Raw genomic sequence first — 23,291 nt, 5'->3', positions numbered from 1 at the left:
TCCCTTATCAAGACACCCAAGGCCCTTTGCAAGCCTTGGCAAACCTTCACAATCCCAACCTATCATTTTATAAATTTATATCCAACCACTGCCAGAAACACACCATATATGCCACATTGCACCCATATTAGATCAACTTCAATATCCTTTAAAAGTTCTTTGTCATTTCATCTGCTCATTTGGTACCTTCTGACTTCCCAAGTGGAAAAGACTCATTTTTCAAGACACACATCAAACATTTCCATCACTATGAAAACTTTCTAAATCCAGGTGGGGATATTTGATCCTTTGTGTTACTGCAGGCTCTCATATATAACTCTTACTATACTCTATGATAGCTATTTGTGTGTCTTTTCTATCCTACGGGGTTATACTTTTCAAAACTGCCTGTCTGGAAGCATTGTGCTAATTTAAAGAGGAAAAATCATGTCCCTGAGAATGTGTAACCAAAATCAGTCACCACTCGAGTGTGCAAACAAATTTACTTCACATGGGTGGCCCAGAAATCTTCAATGATAAAGTGGTCGCAGAGCAAAAGTCTACACAAGTCCCTGGCAGCAGCAAAAGTAAATCCTCTCTAGGGAATCCACATTTGTTCCAGGCCTCAAAAAGTTCTCACCAAAAAAATTCAAAGGAAAATGAACACTTCACTTAAGGAAAAAAAAAAACCACTAAACATTCAATAAAAGAAGGTACTAAACCTGAGAACAAAACAACTCTATGGTTAATATGTTTAAAGAAATAAAGATAAATATGAAAAAACACGCAGAGAGAAAAAAACCAAAAAGAATGACTAAAGTGATTTGAAAAACAAAATACTAAAAGAAAAATTATAACTGAAATTTTAAACTCAATAGGTGGGCTTAAGGCCAATCAGACACACCTAAAGAGAGTATCAGTGAACTGAAAAACACATCATAGGAAATTTTCTAGAATGTAGCATAGAGTTACAAAGAGATGAAAACTTAAGAGAAATTAAGAGAAATGGAAGATAAAGTGAGATGATTTACTATAACATATGGCTATACAAAGTTCCAGAAAAGAAAGAGAATGGGACATTTTAAGAGATACTGATAATTTTTCAGAATCAATGAAAATAAGCAAAACAAATCCCAAGCTGGATAAATAAAAAGAAACCTACAAATCATAGTTAAACTACAGAATTTCAAAGACAAAAGTAGAATCTTTAAAGCAACCAGAGAAGAAGATAGATTTCCTTCAAATTAGAAACTTTTAAGACTAATAGCTGACTTTTCAAAATCAACAGTGGAAGCCAGAAAATAACTTCAATATATTGAGAATATAATTAAACAATCAAGAATTCTAAACCTAGAAAAGTTATCTTTAAAAGAGGGCAAACAGAAGTAAGTTTTCCATCCAGCAGACATATACCAAAAGAAATGCCAAAAAATGTATTTTAAGCATAAGTGGTTTTAGACATAGACGAAAAAGTGAGCCAAGAAAGTGTTAAATATATGGGCAAAGCTAGGCAAATATTGGTCCTTGTATATCAGGCAGAGGGTAAAGACCTTGATTAACTTCAAATGTTGATAAAAATTCATAATTGCTAGAAGAACCAGTATGAGACCAGAAACTTAGTGCCTAACTTTCAAATTAGTAAAAGAAAAAAATTACATGAAAAATAATAATCAAAAGAAGCCCGAAAAAAAGAAAAGAAAATTAAAGCCAAATATCAGTAATCTTGGAAAAATGTGAATAAATTATACATTCTAGTTAAAAGACGAGACTGTCAGACTAAATTACAAATGAAATTCAACTCTATACTATATACAAGAGACATTCAAGACGTGAGAATACAGAAAGACTTAAAGGATGGAAAATGAAATACAAGGCATAATATACGTATCAAGAGAAAGATGGTGTGGCTATTAACAAGAGACAAAATAGTCTTTTAGGCAAAAACACTACAGATAAAGGAGGTCACTATATAATGAGTATAATGAGTTAATTCCCCAGCCTCAAAGTGTTTAAAGCAAAAACTGAAAATCACAAACCTACAATCATAGTTTCAGGTTTTAACAAACTTCTTAGTAATTGATAGACAAAGTAGATCAAAAAATGAAGATATGAACAATATAAAAAGCTTGAGCTAACAATCCATACATTCCTTCCAAAAACACACAGAACAGTTACAAAAATCAATAAATACTAGACAACAAAGCAGGTCCCTGTAAATATTTCAAAAGACTGGTATCACACAGATCTCATTCTCTGATAATATGATTGACTTAGAAATCAATAACAAAAAATACAGCTAGAAAGCCTACAAGTTTGGAAGTTAAGAAACACACTTCCAAATATCATATAGGTCAAACAAAACAAAAATTAGAAAATATTTAGAAATGAATGAAAAAAACTTACACACCACAAACTGAGATGCAGCTAAAACAGACATTTCATAGCCCCAAATGATCTTAATAGGACAGAGGCTGAAAACTAACGAGTTTTAAAAGCTATGGACTTATTCCTGGTGAAATTAGGAAAAAAAGGGGGGAGGGGATATAACCTATAAATGACAGAGATAATAAAAAAGTGGAATTTGTAAGAATAACTTTTTATAAACTTTACTACTTACAGAAAATGGACACATTACTAGAAAAATACAGTTTACCTAAACTGCCTTAACCAGAAATAGAAAATATGAACAGTCAGTAATTTAAAACCTTTCCAGAAAAAACTCCATCCAGGCCCAGACACTTTTACCAGCAAGATCTACCAGACATGCCAGAAATGACTCCAGTCTTAAACTATTCTAGAGAATAGAGAGGAAACCACTCCCTAACTCATTTTGAGCATTGTAACCTTGTATGAAAACCTGGCAAGGAAAAAGAAAAAAATTACAGGCTATGAACCCAGATAAAAAATTCTAAACAAAACATTAGCAAACCTTTCGTTATGAAGGTTTTTCTAATTGCCCAAATTGGAAGAACCCAAATGTCCCTCAAGTGGGAAACGGTTAAACAAACTGTAGCACAGCCATACAATGGAACATTCAGCAATAGAAAAGAATGAACTACTGATACACACAACCTCATGGACGAATCTCAAATACACTATGCTAAGTGACAAAAGCTAGAATCAAAAGACAATGTAGCATATGATTCCATTTATAAATGACATTCTGGAAAAGAAAAACTACAGGGATAGGGAGGCTAAGGGTTGGGGCAGAGAGGGATTGACTACAAAGGGGCATGGGGAAACTGGTGGAAGTTAATGGAACCGTTCTATATCTTAACTGCGGCGGCTGGCAACGGTTACCCAACTGCCTGCATTTGTCAAAACTCGATCTATACACTAAAAAGGGTAAACTTTACTGTACATAAATTATACCTTCACAACAAAGAGGAAAAGAAAAAATTAACAAACCAAAGCTATGATGTATAAAAACAATATATCACAAACTAGCTAAATTTATTCCAAGCACACGATGGTTTAACACTACAAAATCAATTAATATAATCTATTACACTAATATATTAAAGGAGAAAAATGAGACACTCTTAATAATGAAGAAAAAAGATTTGATAAACTTCAACATACATTCACGCTGAAAATCTCAAAAAAGGAATGGGGGAGGGGATCCCAAATTTCCTTTATTCAATAAAGGATACCTACAAAAACTTAACAAACATTACATTTAAAGGTAAATGTCAAAAGCATTCCTTTAAATTAAGATGTCCACTAGTAGCATTAATGTTAAAAAAATGTATCATAAGTCCTGACCACCATATAAGACTAAAAAGAAAGATCAGAATGAAACAAAACTTGACATTATCCAATAACATGACAGTCTATATAGAAAATGCAAAAAGAATTCAAATAAAATACTACAATCATTTCAATGAAGCACACTGCCAAAATAATTAGCTATGACTTTAGAGAAAGAAGAATCTTTTGACTCATTGCAATTTCTAATTCCATTACCTTGACTAGATTCAGTAGTGTCAGATTTAAGGGAAAGCTGTTTTGTTCCATCTTTAACTTTTTTCAACCGATTCTTATCTCCTGGTAAAGTCAATTTTTGCCTGAGTGGTTTCAATTCAAAAGCTTGAAAAGTTTTGACCTGTGTTTTCTCCTCAGGAGCTACTTCTTTACTTGAGTCCTTGGTAATACTGACATTATCAGCGCTTATTTGGTCCTCAAAGTTCAAAGTTTTGGGATCTTCCTGCACGTTCTCTTCTTTGCTACTCAAAGCCAGTTTTTCATCCTTGTTGATGCACTCTAGTTCCAACTGTATTTGCTTATACTTCAAAAGTAAATCTTCAAAAGTTTCTTCCCCACAGTTTTCACTTTTTGATGAATAATTTTGTTTTCTTGATGGAGATCTTCCAAAACTTTTGGCTGAACAGCATATTAAGGAAACCAGTTTCCCAAAATTTTCCAGTTAATTTAACAAAAACACATTAAGTTATAGATGAATTGTCTCCCTTTTTAATTTGTTTTTCAAGAAAGATGAACTGGTATTTTTAAATTACTAAATTCCATTTAATCTATGTGCTGCTAATACCCACTTTCATTTTGTCCCCATATTTCAAATTTAATAAGTATCCACATAAATAGTCCACTTATAAAGTCACTAGTGTTAGTTATTACCCGTAGCATCCACAGATATTCTCTCTAGTTAGGTTATAGCATCCTTCTTTGACAGGTATCAGGGAAGCCCACAAGCTGGATGTTAAAAATTCCTTTCTGAAGGAGGAGGGGAGAAACTGAATGGTTTGTCACAGATATGGATAATTTACATTTCAGATAATGAGAAAGAAACATTTCTTCTTTTTAATCAGTTTCTTCTCCTGTCTCAAATTTTAAAAATAGAGAAAAAAACAAACACTGACAATTAATAGTTAAGACTAGTTTATGAATGAAAAACATTTTCTTAAAAACCGAATTCATTAGAATTTTTGGGCTCATCCAGTATGCTAACATCTAACATATGCACAACTAAAACAATGAAAGCAGTTACATAATAAAAAATAAAACCTTTAAACAGTATTCAAAATATATCTTCTAAATTATTATTAAATAATTATTACCAATTATTTATCAGGATTACCAATAATCTAAACCAATTATTTTTGGTTTTTTTCTTCTCTAACATAGTGATACACAGAACATAATTTCTTCCTTGGATATGGCTACAAAGTTGCAAACTACAATTTTTTTCAAAATAATTCATACATATGAGAATTGTCATACCTCACTTCTCCAGTCTAGCATTAACAAAATAAAAGACAAATACTTTATGTGGTTTTAATCCAATACGTCATTTACAGATCATTTGAATTGGCTAGGATATAACATACACCTCCCTAAATATGGTTCTTCTCTGTTTAACAATTCACAGGACAAGCAACTTGCAAAGATTTTGTGTGTGTGCGAGGAAGACTGCTGTTGAGCTAACATCTGTGCAAATCTTCCTCTACTTTAGGTGGAATGCTGCCACAGCGTGGCTTGACAGCAGTGCCAGGTCTAGGCCGGGGATCCAAACCTGTGAACCCTGGGCCACTGAAAGCAGAGCGCGCAAACTTAACCACTAAGCCACTAGCCCGGCCACCTGCAAAGATTTTTTAAACTTTCCTAATGACCAATTCAAGAATGGGAATCACCACCAAACATTTTAGAAACTAAATGAGCATTATGATTGAAAATCCTAACAGATCTGCAGCAAAACTGTTCTGGTAAATCATTGGTTCTCTGACCTCTACTTTTCAGTCAAGTTTCTTGAAAGAATACTAGTTTCTCCTTACCTGTCTTACTGACTCTTCAACCAAATGGAATCTGGCTTCTGCTGGCTGAATTTATCCACCATGTTTTCGAATCTTATTTTACCCGACCCCTGTGCAGCACTGGACACTGTTAACTACCTCTCTCTCGGCTTCCATAACTCCACTCTCCCCTTGTTTCCCTTCCTCTTTTTTTTCCTAACTCTTCACAACCCCTTTCTCTCCAACTCTTGCAATAATGGTACTCTCCAGTGAGCTCTACTTTGCCTCTTTCTCTTTGCATTTCGAGCATTTTAAAGCACTCCCATATTTTGCATACTACAAGAGAGAAATCTGGCCCCGGGATAGACACTTGGGGCTCTATCTCCCACAAGCCATCCCCAATACTGCTGCTGATCTTTCTAGAATACAAATCTGATCAGATCTCTTCCCTTTTTTAAATCTAAGAACAGAGTCCAAAATCCTTATAATGGCATATAACGCCTTCCTGATATGACCTATACTTCCTTTCCAATCTCACCTTTCCCTGTTCATCACAATTTATGCATAGCTTTGTATCTAGGTTCTTCTGTTCTTCAAATTAACCCCAATTCAAATGTCACCTCCTATGTGAAGCCAGAGAATTACTTGCTCCCTCATTCCACCATTAAGTACTCTTTGCACATAAATTCTGCAATTATCTCCATTTACAGCTCACTTTTCAATGAAGTTAGCTAAAGGTACAACCAGAGTAATTAAAAACAAAAGACTGAAGACCTTGGAAACATTCATAAAGGGAAAAGATTCAATACACTAACAAAAATTAAAGTAACTAAAGAACAGAAAAACGAGGAAAAGCAATTGAGTTATGACTATAACCAACTCATCTCCCCTCAAGGTTAAGTGAAATCTCCTACTTCTGTCTATACAGGACAGCCAGGATGAAACCAACACTTAACAGATTTAATTTTAAGCTGGTCAAGATGCAATTTCTAAATGAAACCTGATTTAAAAAAAGAACTGCTATTCAACCTTTACAACTACAGGTGAAAATGCAGTGACTTTTTATTGATCAGAGACACTAACCTAATCATGTTAGCTCTTATCAGATTTAGAAGTTTAAAATAGTAGTCATCCAAAGGAGATACATACTAAGATTGATTGACAAGTATCTATCACTAAGAAAAATTAAAAAATGAATAAGAATGAAAGTAAGTACTGCAATAGAAATCTGGTTTATTCTATTCCTTTAAAGCTGCACCTAGCATATCTTAATCATTACAGAGAAAGAAGTTAAAACAAACCAACCAACCATCTGTACTCATGCTACTTCACTTCTAGATTATGGAAATAAGCCACACAATAACCCTCATTCTTTCTTAATGCAGTATTTGTAAAATAAAAATGTCATTATAATCACACAGCAGAAACATGAATTAAACTGAGTACAATCGTGGTATTAAAAGAATTTGAATTAATAAAATTTTGTATTGCAAATTTTGTTTGTTCATGTTATACACAAGAGGCTGGGAACTAAGTTTTCCTTTACAAATTCTTATAAAGAATACCACCCCTAGGATGGATTACTGATACTTCGCAAGGGAAACAATGAGCAGAGGATCAAAACAAGCATCTTTTTCTTAAGTACAGCATCTGTGAAAAGGAAAACAACTGGAGGGGCCGGCCTGGTGGTGCAGCAGTTAAGTTCACATGTTCCACTTCTCCGAAACCCGGGGTTTGCCGGTTTGGATCCCGGGTGCGGACATGGCATTGCTTGGTACACCATGCTGTGGTAGGTGTCCCACGTATAAAGTAGAGGAAGATGCGCAGGATGTTAGCTCAGGGCCAGGCTTCCTCAGCAAAAAAGAGGAGGACTGGCAGTAGTTAGCTCAGGGCTAATCTTCCTCAAAAAAGAAAAAGAAAAACAACTGGATATCTCATTTCTGCTAAGTTACTACAGAAATTAGACTGGCTATTTGCCTGTACTTTTTTCACATCATATGTCTATTAATAAAAACATGTAAGCTTAACAATTAATAAAGGTAAATGACAGAGGCCAAGGTGGTATTGAATGAACGGTTACAGAAAGACAACAAAGGCAGAAAGAAGCTCAACGGCAGGAGGCAGGCAAGCCCACCCATCACCCCCTTCCCTAATATAGAATAAATTAAGAAAAAATTTTGAGCTCCCTCAGTACTTTTTACATACCTCAATTTGAACTTTTTACATTAAACTGTATTTATTTACATTTCTCTCTGGAACACAAATAACAAGTTTCATCTTCTTTTATTCTTAAAAGAATACATATGTGCTTAAAAAGCCGTTGCGTTTTTAGATGCAGAATTGACAACTAACAAGTCCCTGGTTAAAAAATATCTTGGGGTCTGGTCCCAGGGCGTGGTGATTGAGTTTGGCGAATTCTGCTTCAGCAGCCCGGGATCACAAGCTTGGATCATGGGCCCGGACCTGCACCACTCCTCGTCATCGTCTTCGTCCATGGTGCGGCAGGGACCAACACACAAGGTGGAGGAAGATTGGCAACAGATGTTAGCTCAGGGCTAATCTTGGGGCGTGTGGGGTGGGGGGTGGGCGGGGCGGCCACACCCCACCGATCTTGGACAGAGGCTTTCTACCTTCATTGAAAGAACACTGTCTTTTTAAAAGTTAAATACCTACATGATTTTTTCTGAAACAATCCTGGAATGCTCCTAACCCAACTTTTGGTTGCAGAAGCAAATTTTTTTTCAGGGCACTAGCACCAGAAGCTGCTACTACTTATCTAAACTACATTTCTTGCCCCCTTTATATCCTGATATCTAGGGAAGACCCTTTGGCCCTAAGTATCTATAAAAATAATGTTGAGTGTCTTCCAAACAAACGTCATTATATGTAAGTTTCATACATCATGAATACATTAAAAAATCATTACACCATGGAAATTACAACCAGAAATAAAAGTGCTTAGTGCACTATTTTTATGCAGTTATCATGGAACAAGTCATGCAGTTCTACAAATCCATCATAAAATAGCAAATCTGGATATCCTGAGTAAACTCAGGAATGTTAAAGATAACTAAGAATAAGGTTAGAGGAGCAAAATTAGATATTTTGCTATTGTACTTCTCAACTTCTCCATAATCTCCACTCTCCACTACACTCCACGGCTTCCAAAATATTAAAATCAAAATGCTGTTAAGTTTATCTTTCTCTCTCTGGCCCACATTTGTCAACAGTGAGGGTTATAAACTATCAAAAAAGTGAACACAAGAAACAGAAAAAGTTTTCTGAAAAAACATATGAATTTAAAAGCTCTCAATTAACAAAAGTTAGTGAAGATACCAGGTTCTTTTTCCTCCCCTTTCCTCTTCAAAAGACAGCAATGTGTAAGAATAAATCGAGAAAAGTAGAAACAGAACCAGAAATAAAAAACAGCAGGATTATGCAGAATCAAACTTCCTAATTTTCAGTGTCAAAGTGCAATACGACATAAGCAAGTATTCCCCAAACTGTTTGACTTTGACTATATCTTTCCTCCTCCTAACAATCTAAATCAACCTGAGTCAAACACAAACTTCCGATACCAACAATAACAAATGCTAAGGAAACCTGGGCTTCTGAAGCACTATTACAAATCTGATTTTAGACGGTCTCGGATTCCACTAGCTCGGCCCCAATCCACAACACGTGAAAGCCGAAAAGCCCCAGACCCCATAACGCGATCTCGAGAAAGCACACCCCAGCGTGACGCACGGGGATTACCAGCGGACGACTCGCTCCCAGTGCGCCGCCGCCGGGACAAGCAAGCGGCTCTGCCGCTCGGGAAAGTTACTCATCTCCCAGCCCGTCCCGCTGCCCGGGGCCTCGGGAGCGACACGCCCAGGGCGCACCGCCACGTGAAGGATACAGCTCTTCCGCGGCGGGGAGGGCTCGCGCCAGCCCTGGCCGCTGCCGAACCCGGGCCCCGCGCCTCCGCCCGGCGCCCGGCCCCCCGGCTTGCCGCCTCGCTCGCCCCCGCCGCGCCCCCGACTCCAGCGGCTGCCGCCGCGGTACGGCCGGCCTCGGAAGCGGAACCGGTCCAGGGCGAGGTGGCTGCGCTCCCAGAAGGACGGCCGCGGGCTGCTCTCGGCCAGCGCGCTCGCGGGCATCCGCGCGGGGGGCGGGTGGGAGCGGAACGGCTCTTTGGGTCGGTAGCTGCTGTGTCCCCTGAGGTGGCCCCGCTCCGACGCGTGCCGCGGGCGGGAGAAACTCCTCGGCGGCTGCTGGGACGAGCACGACGACGACGAGGAGCCGCCGCCGGACCCGCCGCCCCGGGCCGGGTGGGGCGGCCTGCGCCGCGGGTACGGCAGCAGCCCGGCGCCGCTGCTGCTGCTGCTGCTCCGGCTCCGGCCCTGGCTGTTGTTGTCGTCGTCGCTGATCTCCCCGTCCTCGAGCTCCCCTTCCTCCTTGGGCGAGAGGCCGCTGGCGGCCGGGGCCGGAGTCTCCGCGGTCGCCATCCCGGAGCGGCGCCCTCCACACAGCCTCAGCCTCCGTCCGGATCCTTGCTTCTCGGCGCCCGGCTTCCCTAACGGACGCGGTGGCGCGGCCTCACCGCCCCGACGCCTAGCGGGCTCTGCTCCCCAACTTCCCCGCACCCCAGCGCCTCCTCGCCGCACCGTCGCAGCCCAGCTTCCTGCCCTAGCGCCCCCTTGCTCCTCCGCGGCCAGGGCTCTTCCGCTTCGCGAGAAAGGAGCTCTGGAAGCGGCTCTGCCCGTGACGTCACTTCCTGCGGCACGCAGGAAACAGGCTCCTAGTTCACGCGATAACAATAGGACAACGAAATTCTCGGTGGGACTTGCAGTCTATGGCGCCACCCCCATTGGGGTGTCTGGGAGCGTGGCGTGGGCGGGTCCGCTCGTCGTCGCCGCCGCTAGCGGTTGATACCAATGGGCGGGGAGAGAGCAGGCAGCTGTGCGGGTGGACGGCTCCGAAGACGGCCGCCCGCCCTAGACGCGGGGGTCCCGCCGGCGCCGGGGGCCGGGAGGGGTGGGTGCGTCCGCCATGCTGGTGGAGGCGGAGGGCGGCGACTGAGCGGCGGGAGCGCGGCCGGCGGGCCGGGGAGATGCCGACCCACTGCGCGGCGGCGGGCTGCGCGGCCACCTACGACAAGCACGCGGACGTCAGCTTCCACAGGTACCGGGCGCGGGCCCTTCCCCTCTGCGGGCGTCTCGCGTCTATCCCGTATTCTCTGCCCTCGGGGAGGCGTCTTCGCCCCAAGAAGGCGGTCCACGATCTGTACGGTAGCGACTCCTTAGGGAGAAGTGACGGGAGGACGCGTTAGTTTCCTGCTCTTCCACTCCTGTAGGTGACGCCGGGTCTTGACATAAATGATGCCGCGAGAGGAGTCCTGTTGAAGGCAGCAGTCACCGTGAGAGCCTGCCATGGTCCCGTTAAAATTAGGACGTTCTCACTAGCTGAACCGACAGGGGAGCGCTTAGATGTCTAATAGTCGAGTCCAGCAACTCTGCGGAGGATTGAGTAGCCGTGGACTGAGCGGGGTTGGGAAAGGGCGAGAGATGTTTTCTATTCTTACAAGAACAGAGCGATAGAAAGACCTTAGGTTTTGTTTTTCCTTCGTTTGCTGGAAGAGCAATCTAAATTCTTTCCTTCTGCCAAATCGGAACTCTTGAAGGCACTTTGAACACTACGTGAAATATAGTAAGTACTCGGTAAATGTTTACCTTCTTTGCAAGTGCCTGCCGTGTGCCTGAAGAAGCGTTAAAAAAGTTAAGTGCAAACAGTTCTGATTCTATATACCTCACAGCTTAAGTCGATCCTAGAATGTAGAAAATTATATCCTTGACCTTTTCCCCATCTCATTATGACTAAATGTAAACCCTTATTAAAAGTTGCCACTTAAAAAAATCCTTGTGATGTTTCTGTTTTTCAACTACTTTACTCATCCATCCATCGCATGTGTACCGTGTTTTTATTTTGCCTGGCATTGTGCTAGGGATCCAGAAAATTCTCCTCTTCCTGGAGTTGAGAGTGTAACGAGAAAGGAAAACAAATAATTCCGGTTGAGGGCCACAGAAGAGACATTCAGGGAGACCTAACTTAACTTAGCCTTGGAAAGTCAAAGAACACTTCTCAAAGGATGTGATATTTCACATGAGACCAAAGGATGACATAGATTTGGTCCAGTATGCTGCTTTAAGGATTTTCTATTTTACCCAAAGAGAGCTTGAGAAGCCATGGAGGGTTTAATTGCATATTAAAAATCCCTCTGGCTGCAATGTGGAGAAGTACAGTGTTACTTACAGTGCTGGTCAAGCATCATCAAGAGAGGTATTTGATGAGCAAGGAGCTTACTATTTCTTTCACAGGGAAATCCTGCTACAGTGTCAACTGTGAGCTAAACAATGTCCTTCCTTGCTGGCAGAACCAGCAGTAGGTTAGAAGAGTTTGAGAGGGGATAGAGAAAACAGTTGGGAACCTGTAGTAAAACACGGGAGAGTCCACCTAGTGGCCTAGACTGGAGAGGTGCTGACAAAAGGGATGGAAAGAGGTGGACAGATTTGAGAACTGTTTGAGGGGGAACTGCTGTATCTGGTAATCTGATTTGGAAGATGAGGGATAAGGAGGAGTCAAGGCACCAATAATATGGAATGTTTAAGAGAAGTACAGTGGTACAATAACATGCATACCTCCTTTCTATTTTGACCATTTGCCTGCTATGAAATTAACATTTTCATGTGTGACCCCAGAAATTTAGGCCTTAAAAATAATATTATAATAAAAGTACATTCCTATTTCATAGATACAAAAACTAACTCCTCTCCTAGGACATTGGTAGACTTCTTTATCCCCATGTACAACTTATATTGCCTAAATTTACTGGCTCCATTTTTATTCTCTTGCTCAGCCCACTCTAGTCGCAGTCTCCCCAAACTTCTGAAACTGCTCTTGATGAGTTGTCACTCCTACATTGGCATGTGATCCTTTCTCCTTGAAATACTCTACTTTTGAATTATTTAACACTAATTTTGTGATTTTTATCTTACTTTTTTGGCCTATCTTCAATCTATTCTGTCAGCCCCTCTCCCCACCCACTGACCTAAGTCTTCCCACTCTTATCAAATTGATTTCAACTGTTCCTGTGCCCTCAGTTAACATTTACTTGTTGATGCCTCCCCAATTAACATTTCCAGTCCAAATCTCCAGTGAGTTCCATGCCTGTAGGCCAGATGTCTCAATACTTCCTTGGTCTCTTCAGTTCCCCAGATTCAACATATCAAAACTGTACTAATGAACTGCCCTTCCCCTAACCTACACCACTTCCCATATTGTATTCCCTTTCTCAGTACAGTAAATGAAAACACCATCCACCCAGAAACTGGGAGGTCCTCCTCCCTTGACTTCTCACCATTCCCTCTTGATGGGATTATTACAGCAGCTCTTAGCTGGTTCACTGCATCCATTCATGCACTCCTAACTGCTCTTCTGTAATCACTGGTGTGTTGCTAAATGTTTAACAACAGGATCTCCAGGGAAGGGGAAAAGCCCTGATTTGTAGTGTTGGCTCAAGGTACATGAGATAAATACTCCTACTGTGACTGATTTAAAACTAACAACATCGCTGATCATGGAGTTGGGAAGAAGTGTGCAGTGCCACATTATTATATAGTGCTTATACCATGTAGCTGGAAGAGACACAAATAATAGCAAAATAATCAGGAAGTGAGAGTTCTTAGTATTTATTACCTTTGTTTTTAATTTAACTACAAATTGGCATAACAATATTTGATAATGGCTGTGTTTAACAACTGGTTAAAACATTCTCTGTTAGGGGCCCCTTGCTGAGTGGTTGAGTTTGATGCTCCACTGTGGTGGCCCAGGGTTTTGCTGGTTCGGATCCTGGGTGCAGACATAGCACTGCTCATCAAGTCACGCTGGGACAGCATCCCACCTGCAACAACTAGAAGGACCCACAACTAAAAATACACAACTATGTACCGGGGGGCTTTGGGGAGAAAAAAAATCTTAAAAAAATTTTTTTTTCTGTTAACAATCAGCTCTCTAAATTAGGCCTTTTAATGGCTTATCAATGCCACTTTGGGTAAAGTTCAAAATTACTCTTTAATTTAGAAGGCCCTCCAGCATCATTTCATGTCCTAACATTCTTCCTTGTCCCTAAGATACTCTGCACTCTTCACTACTCCCACCCTAATTTCTCCAGCTAATTCCTCCTCTCTTAAGTCCTCCTGACTAGATGAGCTCTTCCTGTGTTATGGTTCCATGCAACCCTGTACTTGCCCTTTTTTTTTTTTTTTTTTGAGGAAGATCAGCCCTGAGCTAACATTTGCCAATCCTCCTCTTTTTGCTGAGGAAGGCTGGCCCTGAGCTAACATCCGTGCCCATCTTCCTCTGCTTTATATGTGGACGCCTACCACAGCATGGCTTGCCAAGCGGTGATATGTCCGCACCCAGGATCCAAACCGGCGGACCCCAGGCCACCAAAGCGGAACATGCGCACTTAACTGCTGCACCACCGGGCTGGCTCCTGTACTTGCCCTTTTATAACACTCATGGCACTTGTGTAATTACTTTTATAATAATAGCATTTATTTAGTATTTACCACGTACTGTGCACTGGGCTAAGCATTTACTTACATTGTCTTACTTAATTCCTAGAACCACACTAGGTACCATTATTACTTCACTTTATAGATGGTAAAACTAAGGCCTAAAAAGGTTAAATAGCTGCCTAAAGTCTCCCAGCTATTACGTGAAGGAGCAAGGATTGTGGGACCCTGGTTTGACTGCAGAGACAGTGCTCTCAGCCACTCTTTTCTACTACATCGAGCTGTTGGATTCTCTACCTTCCCCTTACAGTATACCCTCAGAGAAGGTAGATACCATAAAGGTAGGTCAGTTTTGTTTACCACTGTGTCTTTAGTGCCTAGGACAGTGCTTGGAATGTAAGAGGCATTCAGCTGTTTATTAAAAATCCAAGCAAAACAGCATCGTTTAAAATACTGAGTGATTTTCCAAAACATCTAATGTTTCTGAAAGCTTGGTTCTATTACTGTGTAGACAAAAATATAGCCGTCTGTTATCATCATGTTAACTTTTTAATATTTACAGGATGATTTATTATTACTTAAATTCAGCTTATAGGCTGTATCTCTCACCCTCTGAAAATGCTGAGAAAAAGCCAAACCACACATGCAGAACATGATTAAGGCTAATGCTGCATAAAACAGTATCCAAAATCAGATACAGAATTGTTGACTATTCTTCTATTTCACCACAAACAACTAAAGATTATTTAGTAATGCCAAACTAAACACATTAGTTCATTCATTGATTCACTCAGAAAAATTCATGTAGTGCTTATGTAACAGGATAAAGTAGTGAAAAACATAGCTCCTCACCAGGAGAAACTTAATGACCTAGTGGTGGAGACATAAAAGTAAGCACTTAGAAGAGAGTGATGTTAGTTCTGTATGATCGTGGACATCTAACCCAGTCTTCTGACCATGAAAAACCTCCATAGGAAGATGAGGTTCCTAAACTGAGTCTTAAAAAAGAGGAAGCAGAATTTGGTCAAATTAAGGTTCAATTTGAGGCACTGGTTTCATAATTAGGGAGCTAGTTTAAAAGAGCTAAAAAAAAAAGTTTGAAAAATATTATCTGAAAGACATTCTTCGTATATCTGAAGAGTCTTAAACAAATGATAATACAATGATAGTACTTATTTGTTCTGAGCCTTTTTTGAGTCCCCAAGAAGAAATGTGCTTGTAAATTAAAGCTTGATTTTTAGTTTAGGCCTCAGGAAACATTTCCAAACCACCAAATATTGGAACAGAGATTTCTGAAATGAGAATACATTAAGAGGTGAGGACTAGGCAGAGTAAATAAATTCTCCATCAGAGGTTTCTAATGAAATAGAAAAAACTTGTATGAAAACATTTGAACTGTAGAGTGATAGACAAATGTTAATATCCTCAGATTAGGGTATGTGTGGGATTGGGGGCATACGGACAGGAGATGGGAGGGTGTTTACCAGCAAATCTGGGCTTTCACCTCTTTGTGCCCCTCACTGCTGGTAATTTGAGCAAACCTAGTATATCTGATATAGCCAAAGCTGTTACCTACTGAAGCTTCAGTTGGGCGCTTCTGATCCACATGATTGTCTAACACGAATCTAATGGTTCTTTTTAAACACTAGTCAGTTTGTAATTAATACTTAAAGGATAAGGTAGTCAAACTAAAGAAGAGTTCAACTCAAACTTCTTACGAGTCAATGTAGATTCTTATGTTTCTAAGGCAGTCAACACAACGCCAGAATTTTTAGACAGTCCCTTATGTTTTCTTTCTTAATAGGTATATACTGAGTACTTATCAGTATATTTTGCACTTAAAATGAATATGGAAGGAAAAACATTTCTGCTGGGCTTGGCAGCAGCATTTTACTCTGTAATAATTATGCTTTCTACTGTACTGTATAGCTTAAGAGTTTATTTTTTAAAAAATATGCCTTTTAACTACATGGAAGTAATACAATGAATTATTAATTTATATATTCTGTATTCATATTAATTAAGCAAATTTTTGTTGAGTCCCTACTGGTTGCAAGGCACTATGCTAAGTGTTAAAGACAGATGAAAAGATTTAATGATCCCTGTCTTCAAGAAATTTATAATCTACTTTTATTTTGCTGGAAATTTATTAAAATGGAAAAATTACAGAACAATGTGGTTAGTGTCATAATGAAGAAACACAGTGGAAGGAATACCAGAATCTCTGTATGCTTTCCTTGATGAGATTTAATCTGTAGGTATCTGATTTGCCTTGACCATGTACATCAGCAGATCAAAACACTGAGAAACTGAGCCAGCCTGATGACCTAGTGGTGGTTCAAGTTTGGTGCATTACGCTTAAGCGGCCTGGGTTTGTTCCCAGTCATGGACCCACACTTCCCATCTGTCAGTTGCCATGTTGTGGTGGTGGCGCACGTAGAAGAACCAGAAAGACTTACATCTAGGATATACAACCATGCACTGGGGCTTTGGGGATGGAAAAAGAAAAGAGGAGGAAGATTGGCAACAGAAGTTAGCTCAGGGCGAATCTTTCCCTGAAAAAAAGTACATTGTGAAATTACTCCTGCTCATAGTGGTTCCACATAAACTTGATCTAGATCAGTTTAGTTGTTTATTTTTACTACCCATGTTAAATAATAGGTTGGGAAGAAAGGTCTCTCTATAAAACTCTGAGAAATAAAACCATTCAAGTCAGTTTCTTTAGGTTTTTTTGGTGAGGAAGATTGTTGCTAAGCTAGTATCTGTTGCCAATCTTTGTCTTTTTGCCTGAGAAAGATTGTCCCTGAGCTAACACCTGTGCCAGTCTTCCTCTATTTTGTACGTGGGACGCCACCACAGCGTGGCTCAATGAGTGGTATGCAGGTCCTCACCAGGGATCTGAACCTGCAAACCCCAGGCCACTGAAGCAGAGTGCGTGAACTTAACTACTATGCCACCAGGCTGTCAATTTTGACCCTCAAGTCAATTTTTTATTTATTTTTTTACAACTTATAAAAATTAGCATAAATTGGTTTCTGTTTCAGTGTCTGGAAATTGGGAATTTAAAATTTTTTATATAAATTGAAGACACTTTAAATCATCACCTTTTAAAATTTCTTTTAAGCACTTAGGTGCAACCAGAAGTGTGATAGTTGGAATTTGACTTGCCTTTTTTTTTTTTTTTTTTAAGGTTTCCTTTGGATCCTAAAAGAAGAAAAGAATGGGTTCGCCTGGTTAGGCGCAAAAATTTTGTGCCAGGAAAACACACTTTTCTTTGTTCAAAGCACTTTGAAGCCTCCTGTTTTGACCTAACAGGACAGACTCGACGACTTAAAATGGATGCTGTTCCAACCATTTTTGATTTTTGTACCCATATAAAGTCTATGGTAGGTAATGTTACTTTTACTCCATTTTTACCATTTTTAGAACCCATTCCTTTTTGTTTATAAAATAGAACAATTCAGAATGTACTGAAATTCATATATAATGATATGCCTCAAGAAAGTTGAAAAACTTCCTCTTGCGCAGTAAAGGTGCAGGCTAGAATTAGATCTCAATTCTGCTGACTCCAATATTCTTTCCCCAATCCAAATTGTTTTACTATGTTGGGTTTTTACATTATTGCCAGTTATTATCAATAATTCAATCAATGGTAAAACTGAGAAATCATGAATAATGAAACCTCCAGCATCACTCTGCTCTGATTTTAAGATATACAAAATTTGTGCTAAGTGCTTTAAGAACAGCACACCCAAAGAATATCAGATTTATACCAAAAAATGTAAGTGCAGAGGGAGGCATAAAAGAAAACTTCATAGAGCTTAAGCATTTAGGCTGGGCTTCAGCTTGGAGTTTGGAACTTAGGAGAGGCTTCTTGACCTTTCACAGGACAGTTGCAATAGCACAGTGAGCACAAAAGCCAGTGGGTTGAGGGTGAGTCAAAAATAGTCACATGTTAGCAAGTGATATTTAAAAGGAAGGAGAGAATTAAGGTACAGGATGAATGTATTAAAACAATGTTATCTAGTTAGGGAAGATCTGATCAGAGAGGAAAAAGCTAGCTGAGAAAGACAGGGTCACTGAAAGGTAAGAAGGGGTAGAATGGGGCTGGCCCTGTGGCAGAGTGGTTAGGTTCACGTGCTCCCCTTCGGCGGCCCAGGGTTTTGCCAGTTGGAATCCTGGGCGTGGACATAGCACCACTCATCAGGCCATGGTGAGGCGGCATCCCACATGCCACAACTAGAAGGACCCACAACTAAAAACACACAACTATGTACCTGGGGGCTTTGGGGAGAAAAAGGAAAAATAAAATCTTTAAAAAAAAAAAAAAGAAGGTGTAGAATGAACAAAAATAGAGGGTGTAGCTTTGAAGAGGGGGACAGACATCTTTTCCTCTGAAAGAGGAAAAACCACTGCTTTTCTTGAGTTATTGTGATAGTTAAATGTGTGAAGATACATGAGTTAGGATGTGAACAGGAGAGGAAACTGGTGAACTAATTATCACAGATATTAGAAAAGCTCCAGGAGGGCAAGAACTTTGTCTCTCTCACTTCTGAACCCTCAGCACCGCAAATAGTGCCTGGTACTTAGTACATACTCAGATATTTATTGAATTTGAAGTATAGCTTATTTTTTGGCATTTTGATCATTTATTCATTCAACAAATATTTACTAAACTTTGTCAGAATCTAAGTTAGATACTGAGGATATAAAGATCAAAAACGGGGCCGGCCTGTGGCACAGGAGTTAAGTTCTCATGTTCTGCTTCGGCAGCCCAGGGTGCACCATTTCGGATCCCGGGTGCAGACCTAAGTGCAACTTGTCAAGCCATGCTGTGGCAGGTGTCCCACATATAAAGTAGAGGAAGATGGGCACAGATGTTAGCTCAGGGCCAGCCTTCCACAGCAAGAAGAGGAGGATTGGTGGCAGATGTTAGCTCAGGGCTAATCTTCCTAAAAAAAAAAAAATCTTAAAAAAAATTAAAAGAAGAAAAGATCAAAAACAGTCCTTGGGGGCTGGCCCCATGGCATAGTGGTTAAGTTTGGTGCACTCTGCTTTGGCAGCCCAGGTTCAAGGGTTTGAATCGCGGGTGCAGACACACATGACTTGTTGGCCATACTGTGGCAGTGACCTACATACAAAATAGAGGAAGACTGACACAGATGTTAGCTCAGGGCAAATCTTCCTCAGCAAAAAAATAAAGAGTCCCTGCCAATTCCCCTAGGCAGAAGGCAATACCAATTACAGGTTTCATGAGGACAGGAACCATATTTGTCTTCTTTACCATTATGTCCCCAGGAATTCCTAAGTTAATTCCTGTGTGTTTCATTAAATGTTTGTTGAATAAATGAAAGACACAGACTTAAGAGGTTATGACATAATCTGGAAACTGTAGGTGGTTTAGTCTTGCTGGAGAATAAGTCAGGATGATGAATGGCAGAATGGGATGAAATCCTAAATGGTATAATATGCCATGTAAAGATTTTTTTCTTTAGATAATGGGGAGGCAAAGAGGAATTTAGCCAGTGTAGAAACATCAAATCTGTTAGAAAAATTATTCTGGTGGCAGAATATGGATTAGTGAGGATCAGAATGAGGAGGAGATCTAGAAAGAAGTTTTTAGTATTTCAAGCCAGGCATGATATGGGTCTGATGTGGACAGCGGCATTAAGAATGATGGAGAGGAGAGGATTCATGACAGATATTTAGGAGGTGGAATTAATAAGACTTGATGACTAACTGGATGAAAGAGATAAAGGAAAAAAAGGGTCCTTGGGTTTCTGATTTGGGCAAAATCTTCCTAGCCAGATTTTAAATCCTTGAATGGAAGATGTAACTGTGAACAGTTAGTAAGCAGATCTATTCAGGAGCTTGATACATGAGAAGATGTTTTCATTAAGCAGGACCCCAGGACTGAAATATTAACCAAATTGAGAGAATACTATTTACCTAAAAAAAGAGATCACATCAGTACCACACATACACCAAATGTCTTTATACATTCTATATTGGTCTTAGAAAATTGCAAAGGATTTTTTAAGTGTTGGTAGAATCATACTCCATAGTTTTGAAGAGACCTTGGAAGTCCATTGTCTATCTCCAAACCAACGTTTGTATCTCTCTGGAGAGGCAAGACAAAAAGAAATGGGTGGCTGGAATCAATTCAACCAGTTGAGAAACCTGAATCCATGATTACATGAGATAGGCTGCTGATGTTTCCTATCAAACTTTTAGAATCAATTTTTAAAAGAGCTGTTTAAATACTGTTATCCAAAACTGGACAAACTTTACTTATTTGTGATATTCCATGTTTTATGTTCAACCCTCTAATTTTATTTGGCTCAGAAACTCAAGTCAAGGAATCTTTTGAAGAAAAACAACAGCAGTACTCCAACCGGACCATCGAATTTAAAATCCAACATTAGTAGTCAGCAAGTACTACTTGAACACAGTTATGCCTTTAGGAATCCTATGGAGGCAAAAAAGAGGATAATTAAACTGGAAAAAGAAATAGCAAGCTTAAGAAGGAAAATGAAAACTTGCCTACAAAAAGAGCGCAGAGCAACTCGAAGATGGATCAAAGCTACGTGCTTGGTGAAGAATCTAGAAGCAAATAACATATTACCTGCTGGCACATCAGAACACATTTTACCAACTGCCTTAAGCAGCCTTCCTTTAGAAGATTTCAAGATTCTTGAACAAGATCAACAAGGTAAAATGTTAAAAATTTTCAAACTCTAAAACAGACCAAGAGTACCTTCATTTACAATTACCCTGCATAGAACTTGATGCCCATCCTTCGTTCCAGTCAAAGGTAAAGATATTTAACGCAATTACGCCAAAAGTGGGTATTTAATAGTTTTACTTGAAGTACCGTTACTCCTGTATAATTTATGAAGATGTGATTACCAAAAAAAATGGAAAACTTCCTATGAAACTTTGAAAAAGAATGGAAGTGCCTTATGTGAGAACTACATACTTAAAAATTTTGTTAGTAAACTGTATTTTGCAAGGTGTTTTGTGTTTTTGTCTTTTAAAACTACTTTTAAAGAACACTCTATGACAATGTGTTTAATTTATATTAGGAAATATTTTTTCCTGTACCAAAGTTGGGATATTACATTCTAAATAAGATGGTAAGTAGGAGTTAACCAACATTGAATATGACTTTAGAACTGCTAGGGTTTGTATTAATTTATTATTGGCACTGTGATTTGGAAACTTTAGAGGAAAAAACCTGAGGTTCAGGGAAAATTCTTTTATTTAAACTTTCTGTATCTTTTTACCAGTAAAAGTGAGCTAATTGTGGCCTCCTTCATAAGAATATTACTTTTAAAATAGATTGTATTTTGAAATAATAATTTTGAATGTGAAGTACCCTTGAGTCATCCAAGCTAGATAAGGCCTCAGGTACCTTAGACTAGTAAAAAGTTGTAGTGATTATATTCACCTTCTAAGAAAGTATGTCGTGAAATTATGCAGAGATGGGGATCTAGCTTTTACTTAAAAACATAAATATACTATTTTTCTCATAATAAAAGTATTACATTTCCATTTTCGAAATTGATGCATTAATAAGCAAACATGCCAGAAAGTTCCATTTTAGGAATATTCCCTCTACTCCTGTGTGTGTCGATAGCAAAACTCTTAAGCTTTTTTTTTTTATGAACCCACGATAGAATTTAATTGTAGAAAAGTATTTATCATATCTTCACAACTTGTAACTTAAAATGGAATCAGTTTATCTTACACATCAGCTTGCTTTTTATATCTCCTTTTTCAGTGAGTGTCAAATAGGGCAACCATAGTGCCTAAGCGAATGAGATGTGGTTCTCTCTGATAAAGCTATGCACATGCTAATTAATTTACAAATAGAATATCAGAACTATTCTTATAGTTGCCACTTGAACAATTGAACGGTTTGCCTTATTTTACCAGATAAAGTTTAATAAGAACCCTTTCCTTCAAACAGCTTTGGTCAAATCATGTAAAAATTTATTAATGTGTAATCAAGTTATTCAATCCTGATTCGAGCTTCTGACACTGCCATATGAAAGCAGCATACACCTAATCATAAACTGCTGTAAATCTTTCCTATAAGGTAATGGCTATTTGATGATGAAAAAGACTTTTTAAAACTTTTTTAATGATATTTGCTTGGATCCTAGCAACAGTCTTTTGACAGTATTAGCACGCTTTCTTTTAATAAGGGGATTTACAGAGGCAAAAGTAGGAAAAATCTCTTTTAGTTATCATCAGGCACCTTAGAACAAATATTTATGAAAACCCTTTTGTGTATATTGTAAACCTTGTTAGTCATTTTATCTTTATCTTAAATATTGATGTAGCTCCTTGGAATTGTCACTTTTTTTTCCTAATACGCTTTCAAATATCTTTTCACCAATATATAATCATGAGCAAACACTAACTGTACGTATTTTATACCTCAAAATAAGTTGGGCAAATAATCATTTAAACGTAAACTATGTTTTCCAAGTATAAACCCTCATGGGGTTCACCGCCCCTCTCTAATACAAAAGAGAACACTAACTAATGCAGGCTGGTTCCCATCTACAGTAATAGCTTGATATCTTAATATAATGTTTTAAAAATCACAAAAACGAAACATTCTAAAATACAAGCTTTTGGCAAAGTTAGTCTTCATTCATTATTATTTGAGAACACTGATTAAACTACCACACAGTAATTTCAAAGTAAATTTTTTTGCTGTTTTCTCCATGTCATTTTTATGTTACTGTCCTGATAACATGCTCCAAACTCTCCCTGCATCAAATTATTTTATTAACACACATCTGTCTACCTTAAAACTACTTTCATTCATAGAAAAAACCTAAAAGCAATCTTTTAAAATCCTGTTTTCAGGGGCCGGCCCCATGGCTGAGTGGTTGAGTTTGCACACTCCGCTTTGGTGGCCCAGGGTTTCGTGGGTTTGGATCCTGGGCGCAGACATAGCACTGCTCATCAGGCCATGCTGAGGCAGCGTCCC

The 23,291-nt window shown here is 39.2% G+C and overlaps 2 protein-coding genes across 3 annotated transcripts in view; one reads left to right on the top strand and one right to left on the bottom strand.

Moving 5' to 3' along the window:
• The window catches only part of ZFC3H1 (zinc finger C3H1-type containing), a 50,739-nt gene extending 40,342 nt beyond the window's left edge, over positions 1-10,397 (bottom strand). Inside the window, exons 1-2 of the mRNA XM_046639510.1 lie at positions 9,628-10,397; positions 3,946-4,362 (exon numbers count right to left, since the gene is read on the bottom strand). Coding sequence (XP_046495466.1) covers positions 3,946-4,362; positions 9,628-10,216 — 1,006 coding nt within the window. The 5' untranslated portion in view covers positions 10,217-10,397. The remainder of the gene's footprint in view (positions 1-3,945; positions 4,363-9,627) is intronic.
• Positions 10,398-10,462: 65 nt separating this feature from the next.
• Positions 10,463-23,272, top strand: THAP2 (THAP domain containing 2). Of its 2 annotated transcripts, XR_006885285.1 has the most exons (4): positions 10,463-10,892; positions 17,475-17,670; positions 20,630-21,098; positions 23,168-23,214. XR_006885285.1 is itself a non-coding variant. In XM_046639552.1 (3 exons), the coding sequence occupies exons 1-3, from the start codon at positions 10,564-10,566 to the stop codon at positions 21,023-21,025; spliced, it is 921 nt and encodes a 306-aa protein (XP_046495508.1). In that variant the 5' UTR covers positions 10,463-10,563; the 3' UTR covers positions 21,026-23,272. The 2 variants fall into 2 exon arrangements, 1 of the variants encoding a protein (XP_046495508.1); XM_046639552.1 differs by having other exon boundaries at positions 20,630-23,272.
• The last annotated feature ends 19 nt before the right edge of the window (positions 23,273-23,291 follow it).

This window comes from Equus quagga, chromosome 1 (genome assembly GCF_021613505.1).
Source record: "Equus quagga isolate Etosha38 chromosome 1, UCLA_HA_Equagga_1.0, whole genome shotgun sequence".
NCBI classification, from domain to species: domain Eukaryota; kingdom Metazoa; phylum Chordata; class Mammalia; order Perissodactyla; family Equidae; genus Equus; species Equus quagga.
Note: the sequence above shows the minus strand (reverse complement) of the source record. Positions and strands in the feature narration are given on the sequence as shown.